At 41.6% G+C, this 14276-nt stretch overlaps 1 protein-coding gene across 1 annotated transcript in view; it reads left to right on the top strand.

Annotated features, from left to right (window-relative positions):
* The window catches only part of TRABD2B (TraB domain containing 2B), a 274824-nt gene extending 261595 nt beyond the window's left edge, over positions 1-13229 (top strand). The window contains exon 7 of the mRNA XM_050307303.1: positions 8075-13229. Coding sequence (XP_050163260.1) covers positions 8075-8297 — 223 coding nt within the window. The 3' untranslated portion in view covers positions 8298-13229. The remainder of the gene's footprint in view (positions 1-8074) is intronic.
* The last annotated feature ends 1047 nt before the right edge of the window (positions 13230-14276 follow it).

Genomic DNA, 14276 nt, shown 5'->3' with positions numbered 1-14276 from the left:
GCACATCCTGGCTCAGATGTCAGTGCAGAGCTGGTGGAACAAAGGGCTCTGAGCTATCCCCTCTTAGCAAGGGCCAGGGTAAAACTGGGATGGATTATCCCAACTCTGTGATTGCCTCGTCCCAGTGCAGTATCACGAGGGGATATTCTTAGGATATTAGAGAATCATCAAAGCATTTCTTAGAAGGGCAAAGGAAAGAGCTAATGTTGTCATCTCCTGTCTCAGGACCACCCAGACACTACAACAAATCATGGGTCTTCAGCTACAGTATCTTGAATTACTGTTCATGGGGATTTTAAAGAATTTAATGTCTTTTTTTCCTATTTTTATTTCTTTTTTTTTTTTTTTTTTTTTTTTTAGGATGACATGTAGTTTCCTGATGGGCTGGTTTTAATAAGGTCAAAATCTTTGTTGTTGCCAAATCAGAGAGGAATATAACATCTTTTAGTCATTAGATGGGAATGGGGTAATTACTCAGAGGGTGTGCTTCAAAGGTTATTGGTTTTTATAACATTCTGTGTTTTTACACCATTCTGCAGTTGCCTGGAAAGGAGCAGCAGGCCTGATTCTACCACTGCCACATGTAGGATTTCTATTTGCAGGGTTTTCCTAAAGGTCTTCAGGGCAGGGGGTTGGAAATGGCCATACACAGTCTCCTCTGGCGGTGGGGAAAGTCTCATCTTTCCCTGAGGTGCAGAAACTTTGCCACAAACTGGAAGGAGACTTCAGAAAAGGCTCCTTGGGCTGTGCTGCAGTTGTTTCTCACCTGCTCCTTCCCTACCTCTTAGATGCATCCTCCTGTCCACCTTTGCATCACTGTGTCCCCCTGCCCTCAGGCTGCATTGCTGTGACAGCAAACTCCTTCTTCCCTGTCTCTGATGCCAGGAGTCCCCACTGCCCTCACCCATTCCCGTCCCATCTCTGTTCCCTCCTCTGGCCCCACAGCAGATAAAACACTTTGCCTTAACAACCTGACCCCCCCTGTGGCTTTAGGGTGTCCCTGCAGTGCTCAGCCTTGCTGCAGGTCAGTGTCACTCCGGGGCTGAATTTGTCATCCCTGAGATGTTTTGCAGGTGGCCTGGGCCGTTGGGATCTTCAAATCACAGTGAGAGCCTGCAAAATGCTTCACGTTGGGTTAATGGTGGTGTCACACTAACGCTTCAAGGTCTTGACTCAGATCTGAGTCAGGGGAGTCGTAGAAGTAAAATGATTTAACAAGGTTTTGATGGTTCCTTGGTAGGTGTCTGGGGGGATAAAAACCAAATCTCCTGGCTTCCAGCCCACAGCCCATCCTGAGAGGGGCCCAAAAAGGCACCAGGGGAATCTGAGCTGTATTTCAGCACTGAGGCTCCTCCTGCTTACACCATCATGGCCCCCTGGAGCCCCTGACCTAAATGAGGACCTTCTCCTCCTTCGTGTTAATTCCAGAGCCGAGACTCCACGGCAGGTACAGCAGCTGCAGCCCAGCCATGCCCACTGCTGGGGAGCTGCTGCAGGACTGCAGAGGGGAGCTGTGTCCCCACCAGCTGCTGCTTTTTGCACTGCAGAATCAGCAGTTTTCCTCTTCCCCACCCGCCCTACCCTTCCCTACCAGTCAGAGCCCTCACTGGGGCCTGAGCTTCGCTGGGATTCAGAAGATCTGACTTCCAGAGATAGAGATTTTCAGAAGCAGCTCACCTCACCTACCTTGGCACCTTTGTGGGGAAAGGATTGTCCTCTGGAGATGTCTTGTTCCCCATATACTGTAGCAGGAAGATAGCTGAATAGCTCTGACTGCAAGCTTGCATCTGACATAGCTACAATTAATGCCACCCTTTAAATTCTCTTAAAGGCCAGTCAGCTGAAGGACTGCCCGTGATCCTCCTTAATGGCACCTTCTGCAGGTGCTGCTGGCAGCCTTGGTCCTGCACATTTGTGAGGTGAAGTTGCCTCACGTTACTTCCCTTCATCCCCCAAGCATCCCATCCTTGTGTTCAGTGTCCTGCTCACCAGCTGTGCTTCAGTACGTGGTGGCAGTGTGGCTCGTGCTCCTTGTTCACAACTTCCCAACTTTTCAGAGCCAGTGCCTGGTGAAACTTGTGCTTCCCTTTCCATCTTTTCCCTCAGTATCCTCTTCTTTCTCCTAGAGATAAGCCAGGGCAGATGTGGTCCTAGCAAAGAGCAGGGGTGGGGGATTAAACCTCTACCAGGGCGCTGTCACTGCTCTTTGCCTCCCCCTTTGAGTGTGGGAGGCTCAGAGGTGCCCACTTCAAGGAGGGGGAACAGCCTGCTGTCATTCTCCAGAGGAGTTAGAGCACTGAAATAAGGCAGGATCAGAGCCTGACACTCCTCTCAGATGGAAAGATGGTTCCCATTTGAGTCTCATCAGAAGGAGAGCTCAGATCAACAGCGAAGGGTTGTTGAAATGCTCCCGGTGCTGTTGCTGACCCCCTGTTGATGGCGTGGCTGCCGCTGCCTCCCCGTCACACTGCGGCTGTGCTGCTCACAGAGAGCTCCAGGCTCCCAGTAACCCTGGGCTAACAAGAAAATAGTAGAGATAAGGCTCTTCTTTGGCTCATCCTGTGTCTTCTCTGTTGGCCCCAAACCAGCGTGTGATGGTGCTTACTCATTCCGACACGCTAAGGCAGCTCACTACGCTACTGCAAACAAGTAGTGGCCTCCTCTGGACCAAAACTGGATTCCTTAATCAGATCCAGGTTGGATTATTTTATTATTTTTTTTTTAACAAACTGAACCTTGTGAAAGCATGAGCCTCTTGGCCTCGATCCCACAAAGGACTTTAGGATGTGCTGAGTTGTAGGTATGTGAATACTAGCCTTGCTGGAAGCACTCGTGTGCTCACAGTGCTTAGCGTCCTGCTCGTCTGGGACCACAAGACTCAGCATCCTGAAGGATTTATCCCTCAGGCTGCAAGAACAATGCCTGCAGGGGAGGCAATGATGAAGAAATAGATGAAGCTTGGGAGGAACAGAGCCTATGTTAATCTAAAGAATCCCTTCCTGAAACACATGAAATAATAATATGGACATTTCGGGAGATGGGGACTTCACGTTCCCCTTGAGAGGTTACTGTAGTGATTTTCAGAGTTACATGCTTGTGACACATTTCTAGTGGGATTTCTTTCCCCCCCAACATACTCTTTTTTTGTTCTTGGCTGAGCACCTATTCTTTTCTTTCAAATGTGTGGTCAGACTTCTTGCCAGCCAGCTTGTTTACAGACTGAAACGGATTGGTCCCAGCGCTTTAAGCAGATGTATTTTTCAAATCTTGATTAATAAATGTTGGTGACATAAATAGGTCTGGTTAGTTCCAAGAGTAATTGTCTGCACTTGCAGAACATAATTTCTGATCACTAGGAAAATAATGTGATCAACTCCTTTCACATCTGTTCATTAAATGAAAACGGGGAAAAAAAGTAGGGCAAATTTTGTTTGAAAAGAAACAGGAAGCATATGCTTAATATCACTTAAGAAAACCCCTAGCCATCATAAGGTTAACATCAAATCACAAATGCAAAACAGTCATTATTGTATTTACTCAAAAATTTTCTTTCTTTTTACTAGCTTTTTAGGTTTTCAGTTGAAACATGCGTTTTTGCAGGGTTCAGTCTAGCTTCTTTCATCAGATGCTATCATAAGAAAGGCTGTCTGAGTCAACATTTGTTTACATTTATTAAAAATAATTGTCATGTGTTTACATAGCTCCTTTGATCCAGAAAAATCCCCAAACACTTTGTAAGTTATGCTTAAAAGGGTTACTTCCTCCACCCTGAACAGAACCGTGTTGGGACTGAGGCATGGCAGCAGATTAAAAATGCACAGAAATATCACAATAATTGGGTTGGTCCTCACCCCCTCAGAGCACCATCAGGTTTCCATGAGCTTCAGAACAGTTACTGTTTCCCTTCGGGGCATCTCATCGCAGAGAAAACACTGATCAGCCAGGCAAAGCCAGGGGAGAGCAGAAGAAAGGATGGAGGGAAAGCACCTGAGGACTTGCACAGAAAGGTGGAAGGGAATTGTTTGTTTAAAAAAGAGAAGGCTGAAGTGAAACATGGTTAAATATTCAAAACACGTGAAAGGCTGCTGAGAAGAGGAAAGGAATAAAGCTGTCCATGGGGACAGGACAAGTCATGAACTTAGCAAGGGAGATCTGGTAAAACATTAGGCAGTAATTCTGAACATCAGAAATGGTGAAATTCTGCAAGAGATGTCTGCAAAGACTCTGGAATTGCTATCATTGCAGCGTTTTTTTTGAGATTGGATTAGACAAAAATGTCAGGAGGGGTTTAGATCTTGTTCCTGTCTTTGAGCCAGATGGGCCAAAAAGACTCTCCTGGTCCAAACTTCTGTCCTCCTGTGGTGTCACATACAGTCAGATGAGCCCTGCTTATGTGGGTGAACCATGTCACACTAAAAATTAGTTTGTGAGCTCCTTGCGAAGTGTTCACAAGCTAAACCAGAGCAGCAATTCCTTCAATGGGTTGCATGTGTGTTTGTTTTATTTTTCAGCTTTAAAATGCTCCCAAATCGTCAAGGTGCTTCAGCACCCACCCAGCTTAGAGGACTTGAATCCTGTAATTGCATTCAGTAGGGTCTGTGCACAAAGCCTGTGCCTGAGGCCCCATTTTTGGGGAAAGTTTTACACATTCTAATGATGGTAAGACACTGCATGAGTAATGCACTGATTTGAAAAACTGCCCTATTATCTGATCAAAAGTACAAGCTCATGAATACGATACCGCAGGTCATTTGGCTAAAACATACCTGGAGTCTTCCAAGTTTTTAAAACAATCCCATACACAGAAGCAAAATAGAGAGGTATGAACAGCAGAGCCAGTGGTTGCCTGTTCACCACAGATCATGTGGAATGTTTTATCAAAGATATTTTTATCAGACGCACAAGACTGAACTACAGAATATCCTGGGCTGGCAAGAGAAGACGTGATAATAATTTAGATTATTATCCCACAGATCTGTGATTCATTTTTATTATTCTCTGTGTTCATTTCAGGAACAATCAAATCCTCCCTAAGGAAGGTTTCTGGTTGAGTTCAGGGGACTCTGCTGCTGCTTTCATCCTCAGGGAAGGTCCGAGGGTCAGTGAGATGCTGCGTGCACATGCAAACGTGCTCAGAGGGAGTTTGCAGAAGTCATCTCCTGACACCAGGGCCACCCTAAGATTAGGCTGTAATCTAACCTGGCTGTCCAGGGCCCCTCTGTAACCCCTAGGAACTGAAAGACCCTGAGCAAGAGTAAGCACTCCCTAGAGACTTGCACTGGAACGAGGTGGACCACCTTCTGGAATGGTTTCTCTCCCCATTCACTGTAGGAACAGCCTCGTTACAAAACTAGGACCAGACATTTTACAAGGAGTTGTAGCGTTTGGTAAAAGGGATCATTCTTTTTAAATATCTCCAAACCACTTTGGCAGTCAGCTAAAAGTACATTTGCATTTAAGAAAATGTTTTGTACCAATAAACAGTAATTCACTTGCTATTAGCATGCTTTGTACACATTAATGGAAACGCACTGTTCTTCTCTTGTAAAGCACTTAAGGACTTTTTCAAAATAAACAACCCTACCAAACTATTTATCTTAACAAGAATGCATTTATAGCAATCTAATGTCTTGAAAACAGAAAATTGCCTCATTGACTGAGGAGAAGTGGTCAAAAATTCCCAGGTTTTTTGACAGGAAACTCTGGGATCTTAAGTAAACTGTGGGGGGTTTTCCCCTAAAAAAATACCTGTTTTCAAGGGAAAAAAGAAAATTAAAACAAACAAACAAAAACCCCCACAAAACAAAAACAAACAAGAAACAAACAAACAGAAAAAACTTTTGTAAGTTGACTAGAAAATGGAAACATCATACAGAAACATAAAATGATGATTTCAAGCTGCTTTAGGAATCTCTTAGATGTAGTTGGCTGATGAGTGGGCTTGTGATTCTTTTATGGATGCCCTGGCCAGCCCTGGGACACAAAACATCCCTGAAGAGCAGAAAGACAGTCTGTGCAAAGGGACATTTTAATCTCACTGTAGGATCAAGCCCACAGAATGTGTCAGGAGCAGGATACACATAAACTGTAAGTCTTTATGATATTTTGGTGATGTTTTTTAAATCGATACCGAAAACCAGACCCTCCCTGTAGTTTAAAATTTAGTTTAAAACTACATTTAATTTTAAACTACATTTTGTAGTTCCATAAAAGTGACAATCAGTAACCAAAAGACAAGGACAAGCACCTACCCATACATACCTTAGGGAAACCTGGTACAGGGGGAAAACTCCAAAACTGTGATCCTGTTATCAGTGCTGCCAGATCCGTGCACCACATCATCACTCAGCAGGATAAATGAGGTCTGGATCAGAAATTGGAGCCTGACTGCATTTCTGTTGGATTATGCATAAAGGGTTGTGCCTCGTTTTGTCAGGTTTGCTTTAATGATGCTTTGTGGGAATACCATTCACACTTGATGTTACTTACATTGCAGGAGCTTGGACACACAGTGTCTGATCTGGTATCATTCTTGCCAGCACTAAATCATCCGCTCCAAAAAAGCTGGACGGTTTTGAAGCAGCAGCATTAGTTTATCACTGATCAACTCTTTGCATTAAGTGACTGCAGCAGTTTTGATGCAATATAGCAGAAGCTCTAAAGCTATGTGTCTTGTATCAGCTCAAGACATAAACCAACCACTCCTCATGAGAACTGAGATAAGAGCTTTCTCTGACCAGCCTTCGTTTCAGAATTCTCTCTTTACAGCAGTTTGTTCCTCTGGAACAAGCACCACTTCTCACTGTCAAAGTCCTAGCACTGGTGAGATGGACTATCTGCTCCCATGAAGCAATTCCTATGTCTTTAATTCAAGACTGCCTTTTCTTCTTACTCTAATTCATTGCACATTAGTTAAGATCACTTCTAGCTACAGAACAACTATCCCACCCAGAAGATGTGGTGACAGCATAAAGGATGAGGGAAGAAATTAAGTGACTTCTCCCAAAATCCAGGGTGAAGTGTAATGTGCAGTGATTGTCTGTGGGATGTGAAGTTGAACCACATGTGTGTTGTTTACCAACGCCCTGATCTTCTCAGATTGTGATTGATTCAGCATATTTAAAGCATCTGTTCTGAAATCTATCTTGGTATTGCTTAGACAGAAAAAGACAAAAGCCTTCAGTGCTTCTGAATTCTGTTTCTCTGCATGAATCTGAAGTAAGGTATTGTTCCTTTTATCTGATATTATGCAAGACACAACCTTTTTCTTCCAAGGTCAGGATCTCAGATACTGTAGCTAAATATTTATAGGACTGCATAGCTTCTTACCCCATTAAAAAAATGGTTTGACAGTCATTTTCAGTGCCTCCAAATTCCCTTTCTGAAAGATTTAGAGAATCTGCAGGTATTAGTGTCACTTCTTGTTTTAAGGAGAACTTGCTTTTTCACTCCTTGCTCCTCAGCAGAATGTCTTGGGTTTAAGTCCAAAATCCACCCTGTGCACTTTGCTCAGCTGTGCTGCTCTGTGACAACTGCTGGATTATGGATCATCCAGTAATGGATGCAGTGGAGGCATTTTATGAAATGGAGATTACAACTTAAAACTTCCAAATCAATTGTAAATGGACCTTCTTGACCTCCAGTGCCATGGGAATCATGATGAATTCCAACCTGCAAATTCAAATCAAAGTACTAACTTGAGCTACAATCAATAAGCAATCACACTGCTATTGAGGCAAATCCACAGGCAGGGAAACTTAGCACTGCCTGAGTCTGCTTTTGGCATTGTGACTTGATCCCAAATGGCTTAAAGCCAGAAAAAGAAATGAACCTGCTTGGTCTCCTGTACTCAAGGTTCTCAGTTGTGTAAGGGGGTTCAAAGAAATTTTTTTTTAAGGTTTGTGAAACAGGAGAAGGATGTGATTTGTGGTCTCTCCTGGACAATAATAATAATAATAATAATAATAATAGTAATAATAATAATCGTGGTTGCTACCACTTGGTATGACAGTTCACAGAGTAGAGATAAGGGTTGTTCTGCTGTTCAATTTCCTTCTCTTGTGTTTTCTTTTAGCACCACCACGTTGCCTTCCTATATCAGGATAACCAATGGCTACATCACAGTCAAGCCTCCCATCTGGATTTCAAACCAGCTGGATCAGAGACCGCGTTCCGATCGCCCAGCCCAGCCCCAGCCCACAAGCTCAGCTGCAGCCAGTCTTTTATGGCCACCAATAACATTTCCTCTCTGCATGACCATAACTTCTTTTCTCCTGAATCTACTGCAGCCCTCCTGACCACATTAGGATTACGTGCAATCCCTTGGAATAGAGAAGAGAGATAATTTATGAACGAGTTGGAGGTTAAGACAACAACATTTACAAGCTGGACCTTCTCAGTGACTCAGTAGTGCCTTCTAGCTGATTTTGTCTCTTTGCCCAGATACATTTTGAAATTCTAAAGCTTTATTGTAACACTGACTTACATCTTCTTTTTGTAGAAGGATCTTTATTTCCCATAGTGCTATGGGGTTTTGTAAAATATACATGTTCATATAAAGAAAAAAAAAGAAAAAGAAAAAATGTATTTATTCGACTGGTAAACTTATTTTTCTTGTTGTATATGTTAATAACATCCCTATTAATCAGTAGCGATGGTGAAACAGATAAATTAATATTTTCTATATTCGTTTTCTGACAACTCTGCAAATGTCTGAACTGACACCAAATGAATGCTTTCTTTGTTTCTTTAATCATTACTTTTTGCAACTGTCTAATAAGTACATTTCTGCTGAACTTCTTTATTTTACTTTTTTATCTCATTAGCATAGCTTACACTGAATGAAGCAGATTCTGCTCTTTGTGGCCTATACCCATTAGAAAAATAGGTGCATTCTTAAATTGCTAGCTGCTACAACCTAAAATACCAGTTATTTTTCTATGACTTAGTAAGTCATTAGTCAAGATAATCCTCTACATTCCCCTGCTTTCTTTAACTAAACTATTTACCTTCTTTGGAAATTAGCAATTTCCCTCTTAGCCCTGGAATTAATTCATTAGCTAACACAAATTAAGACACCTTTTCCTTAATAAAAAAATTGCTTTTCAAATCAGGAATAATCCTACTGAAATTATTTTCTTCTCTCCCTCATTTTACATCAACACAAGCCTACAACCTTTCCCAGTGTAAATGAGAACAGAGCTTGGTCTGTCTGTAGGGTACAAAGATATAGTGTCCTGTTAATCTGTAGAATTCCTTGTACCAGTTGTATTAGTGCAAATGGACAACCTGGAGGCAAAAAAAAAAAAAAATCTACAAATTCCCTTTCATCTTGCTATTGTGAGCTGATAGAGCTGGTATCTCTGTGCTGAAATAATTATGACTTGTCCAAAATCTGTTCAAGACCACCGGAATCAAATTAACCCCCGTGTTACATTGACATACAGAACATTCTTCCATTTGTACCCCTGCTGACTTGGATGAAAAAGTTATGACACCTTACATTCACTGAAAAGTTTGCTCCCTATGCAGCTACTGTTAATGAATGCAATGAACAATATCTATGGGGAAAAAAACACCCATGCCATCTTAAAATCTATTATGTTTAATAAGGCATGTCGATGAATTTTCACCACCAAAACAAGATGAAAAATCTCTTTGGATGAAAGAGTTTCAACTAGAAAATTAGTTTGGGTTGAAATAGTGTTTTTCTTTCTAAGTCATCCACAAACCAAACGTCCAAAATATATGATGAAAACATCGTAGTTAGAAGTCTCAAAACCAGAAATATACAATACAAGGTTTTCTTTATGGAAAAGCAGTGCTTTTTCACCTTGGGAAAAAAAGATAATGATGATGATGGTTATAATAACAATACTGATAAAATTCTGACTGAAAACAGTCCCATCAGTTCCCCAGCAGTCCTAGAGCCTGGTTCTCCAGAGCTGCAGATATTTCACGCCACCTGCAAGCAAGAGAGAGTTCAGAATTCATGGTTTGCTCGTGATCACACCAGTTAATTCAGGAAAGTAGGTTAGAAAGGAACTAGACTACAAAAGTCACGTGGTTTCATTTGAAACCTTGATGAACTACTGAGCATTTCCCTCACACATCCCAGTCCATTGCTGTACACAGGCCAGGGATAACACGGATAACTTCTTTTTGACTTACTGGACACCACGACCTGCAGCCTTTGCTCTGTTTCTGACAGAAAGTTGTGTAGGTTTCTGCTCAGTTTAAGCAGGTACAGCAGACAGTGCTATAAGCTTCCCCCTTTTTCTCTTCAAGCACAACAGATGATAAGGCTGAATGGAAAACTTTGAGCTTTGCCCCACATGTGAGATTCAAAGAGACCCTCTGCATACTTTCATATTGTGTATTTTGGCTAGCAGAAGATTAGAGATGTTAGTTTTGGACAGAAGCCATTCACCTTGCATATTTATTGCACGGAGATGGATATTGGAAACATATTTTGAGATCTTTCATTTTGGTTTTATTTGAGCTATTACCCTAGAAATGCCTTCATTTGAATATAATGGTTTAGCAGACCTTCAAATTCAACCTTAACGCATTTAAAATAGATTATTGGTTCTCCTGCTGTGTTCAAGGCAGAGATGAAAACTGAATTATAATGTCTTATTTACACAAATGGAACTGGAAATAAGGTAGGCAAATCTTAAAGCTGATGATAAGTTACATAGTAAAAGTGAACAGCCAAGAAACCAAAAGCCACTGAATTTTATTTGTTGTAATCAAATTGAATCCAGGAATTATTTTGTGGTACTATCCCAGAAATAATTCCAGGTGTTGGAAAACTTACAGTATAAATAGACAAGACCATATAAAGATAAGGGAGTTAAAAAAAAAAAAAAAAAAAAAGGCAGAAAACAGAAACAACTTGTCCAAGACCATAAGGAAAACCACCAACAGGACCAAGACTAGAAATTGCAGTTTTATCGTTTCCCAATCTGGGGCTTTCTCCATAAGCCTCTGGAGCTTTTTTTGCTAATATTAGGAGCACACACATCTCTCCACACTCACAGCTGTCATCATACTGCACAGAACAGTCACTCTGTTGTCACTGATGAGGCTTTCTGAGTCACTCCTCCACTGGACAGTAATATTCAATATTCATTAGACACCATGGTATGTTTGGCTATCTCAGGATGTAAATAGCTTGGGTATCAAAGTATGTTTCAACAGCTTTGCATTTCCTGTCACTTTGCCTGTAACTCCATGAAATTAATGAATGTTACTGGAACTCACCGAATATCCCTTGTGCCAGCGCCCCACATTTATCCTACTGCAGTGCAGGTGTCAGTCCTGGATTTGGGGTCTGCACACCTAGAAGCAGTTAGTTAGCTCATTTGATCACCTGAGCTTCCTCTGGTTAATGGAGGAGACATGACTTAGGTTAAATATGAGGTTAAGTAGGTTCCTGTAGGTCTTGGCTCAGGAACCTGACGGCTTCAGCACAGCTCTCTAACCAAACACTTCTTTTATCCTGTTGCCTTACCCTAAAGTACAACTTAGGGTCACTTTATTTAACATGTGGCATGTAAGCAGAGCAATACTGGATAATGAAACCCTCACTGTGGTTGATGAAATGGATTGTTTACTAACCAGCTACAGCAGCTGATTAATAATTATAACTGTTTTATTAATTAAAACGCAGTAATACTGGTTAGCACAGATCTATGCACACCCATTGCATTGGATCACGATTATATTCACTGTGGGTTTAGAAGCTGTGCACCAGATTTGATACATGCTCTTGAAGCAACACTGACTACCAGCTTCACAGGGCTGCAGCTTCCTCTGTGAGTTTCCCAAAAAACTAGACTGTTTTTTTTCTTCTAGAGGAAAGCTCAGACTCCCATGCAGTCACAAGTTTACAAGAGCAGGAGATTTAACAAAAATATCCATGCCCCCTACATAACAGCAAACACTGGTGATAGTGTTTTGCTCTGAGAACACAATCAGGAGTCACACAGTGTCTGGCAATCTGGGACACGATTTTGGATGAGTCCAAAGCTCAGTGATCATACGATTCATCTTTTCAACTCAGCTACAACCGACGCCAATACAATTCATGTTATATGTAACTGTAGCATTATAAACAAACGCTAATTATCTGCCAAGGTTTTCCCCTGGTGGAATAAATATCCCATATCATCAGCAACAGATCTAACTTCCAATCTGTCTTTGTTTTAATGCTTTTCTTGCTTATGTTTAACTATGGATGCTATATTAACATGCACTGCCACTTGGAGAACCAGTCAGTAAGCTGGGACAGAAGGTATTTTATATTTTATGACTGATGTAGTTTCTCTGCAATCCCTTGGGCTGTTGAATAATGCAATATGTCTTCTGGCAATAAATGATGAACACGATTTATGATAACTATGCTTTATACAGGTGTCAAAAATCTGCTTTGTTGAACTTCCCTTCCCATTCCTCCAAGCTCCACTGTAATTTAGGAACACCCAAGGTACAAAGTTGTATATTTATCTAAGTTCTTTAATATACAATTGTGGAGAGAGAGAGACATGGAAAGAGGGAGAACTTAATCTGTGTTTAGTGCATGGATTAGTCAAATGATATGACTCAGTCATTACCATATACCACTGCTAGGGAGGAATTTCCCATCATATATTTATGTTAGAGAAACCAAAGTGCCAAAGTTATTATCTCAGCATAAATGTTATCATTCCAAACTTTGCTTAGTACCGTATTTTTGTATTATATCAAAAAATTATATGGGCTTGTCATATCTCTGAAGTGATCAAAGTTCCATGGAGTGTGCTAGAACTCAGCTTCAATTTAAGCTTGTTTCAGCTTACCTGAAGCAGAAAGTTAATTTGCCAGTGTTTGAGATCATAGGGGGGTGTGTGTGTATGTGTGTGTATGCTTAAGTGCACGTGTACATGGTGTGTGTGTGTGTGTTTTGTCCCAACCCAAATTCAGCCTTTCCTGTGACTAACTTTTCAGGAGGCACCTTAATCTAGCTAAAGGCAGGGAGGACTTTCCAATGAGTAGTAAATACTTTTCTTCTATGGGACTGGTTAACCATCCTGCAGATTCATGCTCCCACCGAATTTCAAACTGCATATTCGTCAGGTTTCAATTCAAATGTATTTCAAATATTTTTTTCCTGTTCCGCCTCCTGCTTTTGTGAACTGTTTTGAAGAGTGTAATAAAAAGATGCTTTCTAATATTATTTTATCAAAATATTTTTGTAGCATAATATATTAATAAAATGTTATTATAAATTCATAGCACAGTAATCTTGTGTGTCTTGATTCTTTCCTTTGCATTAAAATCTAGGGAATCACTAAAAAAAAGAACATTCTGTTTGTAGAGCTTAGGCATGCTGCTTCTCTTTTGCCCAAGACCAGCATGGGATGGAGGAAACCATACCTCATGTGGGGCAAGGGGAAGCAGATCCAGAAAACCAGCCTTTCCATACAAACTAGCTGGAGTGTGTAGAAAAATCCAGAGGAAGCATCCACTCCCGGTGGCTGCAGGAAGGTTTTTTCCCCCCCTGCAAATTGTTGGTGTCCTTGGAACTGCTGGTTTTGCTGCTGTGCTGGCAGCAGAAAAAAAATAAAATAAAATAACCATGGAATTGTGTCTCCATCTGGCACAGAGCAGAAGCTACCTCTCCACACCAAGACACAAAGACAGAGAGATTTACTCATTTTTCTTGGCTTATTTCGTGCATGCAAATCCTGCCTTGCAGCTGACACTGCAGACTTCTTGCTGATCATTGTTTACTCCTTAATTATGTGCTAAATCATTCGGTCTTTAACACATTATTTTGAGAGGACTCCACCAGCGAAGCTGTTTTAGAAATACCCACCATAGGAAATGCAGTGGGAGGTATAAACACTTGAGCTGGTTTGAATGAACTACCCATGGCACAGGAAGGAACTGCTGTTGCAAAATAGAAGGGAAACTCTCTAAAAACAAAGTTAAAAAGAGCCCATCTATTGAAATACCAACCAGACAGTCAAAGCTGCTTGCCATCCTGTCTTTGGAGTCACAGCCCATCTGGAGAGTCTGTGTGGTCCAGCCAAGGGCTATCCTTGGCCATGGGCAGTCCCAGTCTGCCAAATCCTTTTGCTCTTAAGTGTCCTGTTCAGCTACAGGTCTGAAAACGAGACAAACCTTCAGCCAGCAGTGCCAGATCCTGGCTCAGCGGTGCCGTTTCCTTAAGCCTCTCCTTCCCTTGACCTCTCTCTGTGCTCCCAGTCTGTAATTGCAGCTTTTTGCTC

This window comes from Myiozetetes cayanensis, unplaced genomic scaffold (assembly GCF_022539395.1).
Source record: "Myiozetetes cayanensis isolate MyiCay16 unplaced genomic scaffold, myiCay2020 scf12, whole genome shotgun sequence".
Lineage (NCBI taxonomy): Eukaryota > Metazoa > Chordata > Aves > Passeriformes > Tyrannidae > Myiozetetes > Myiozetetes cayanensis.
The sequence above is the reverse complement of the archived record's forward strand: the minus strand, read 5'-3'. Positions and strand labels throughout refer to the sequence as shown.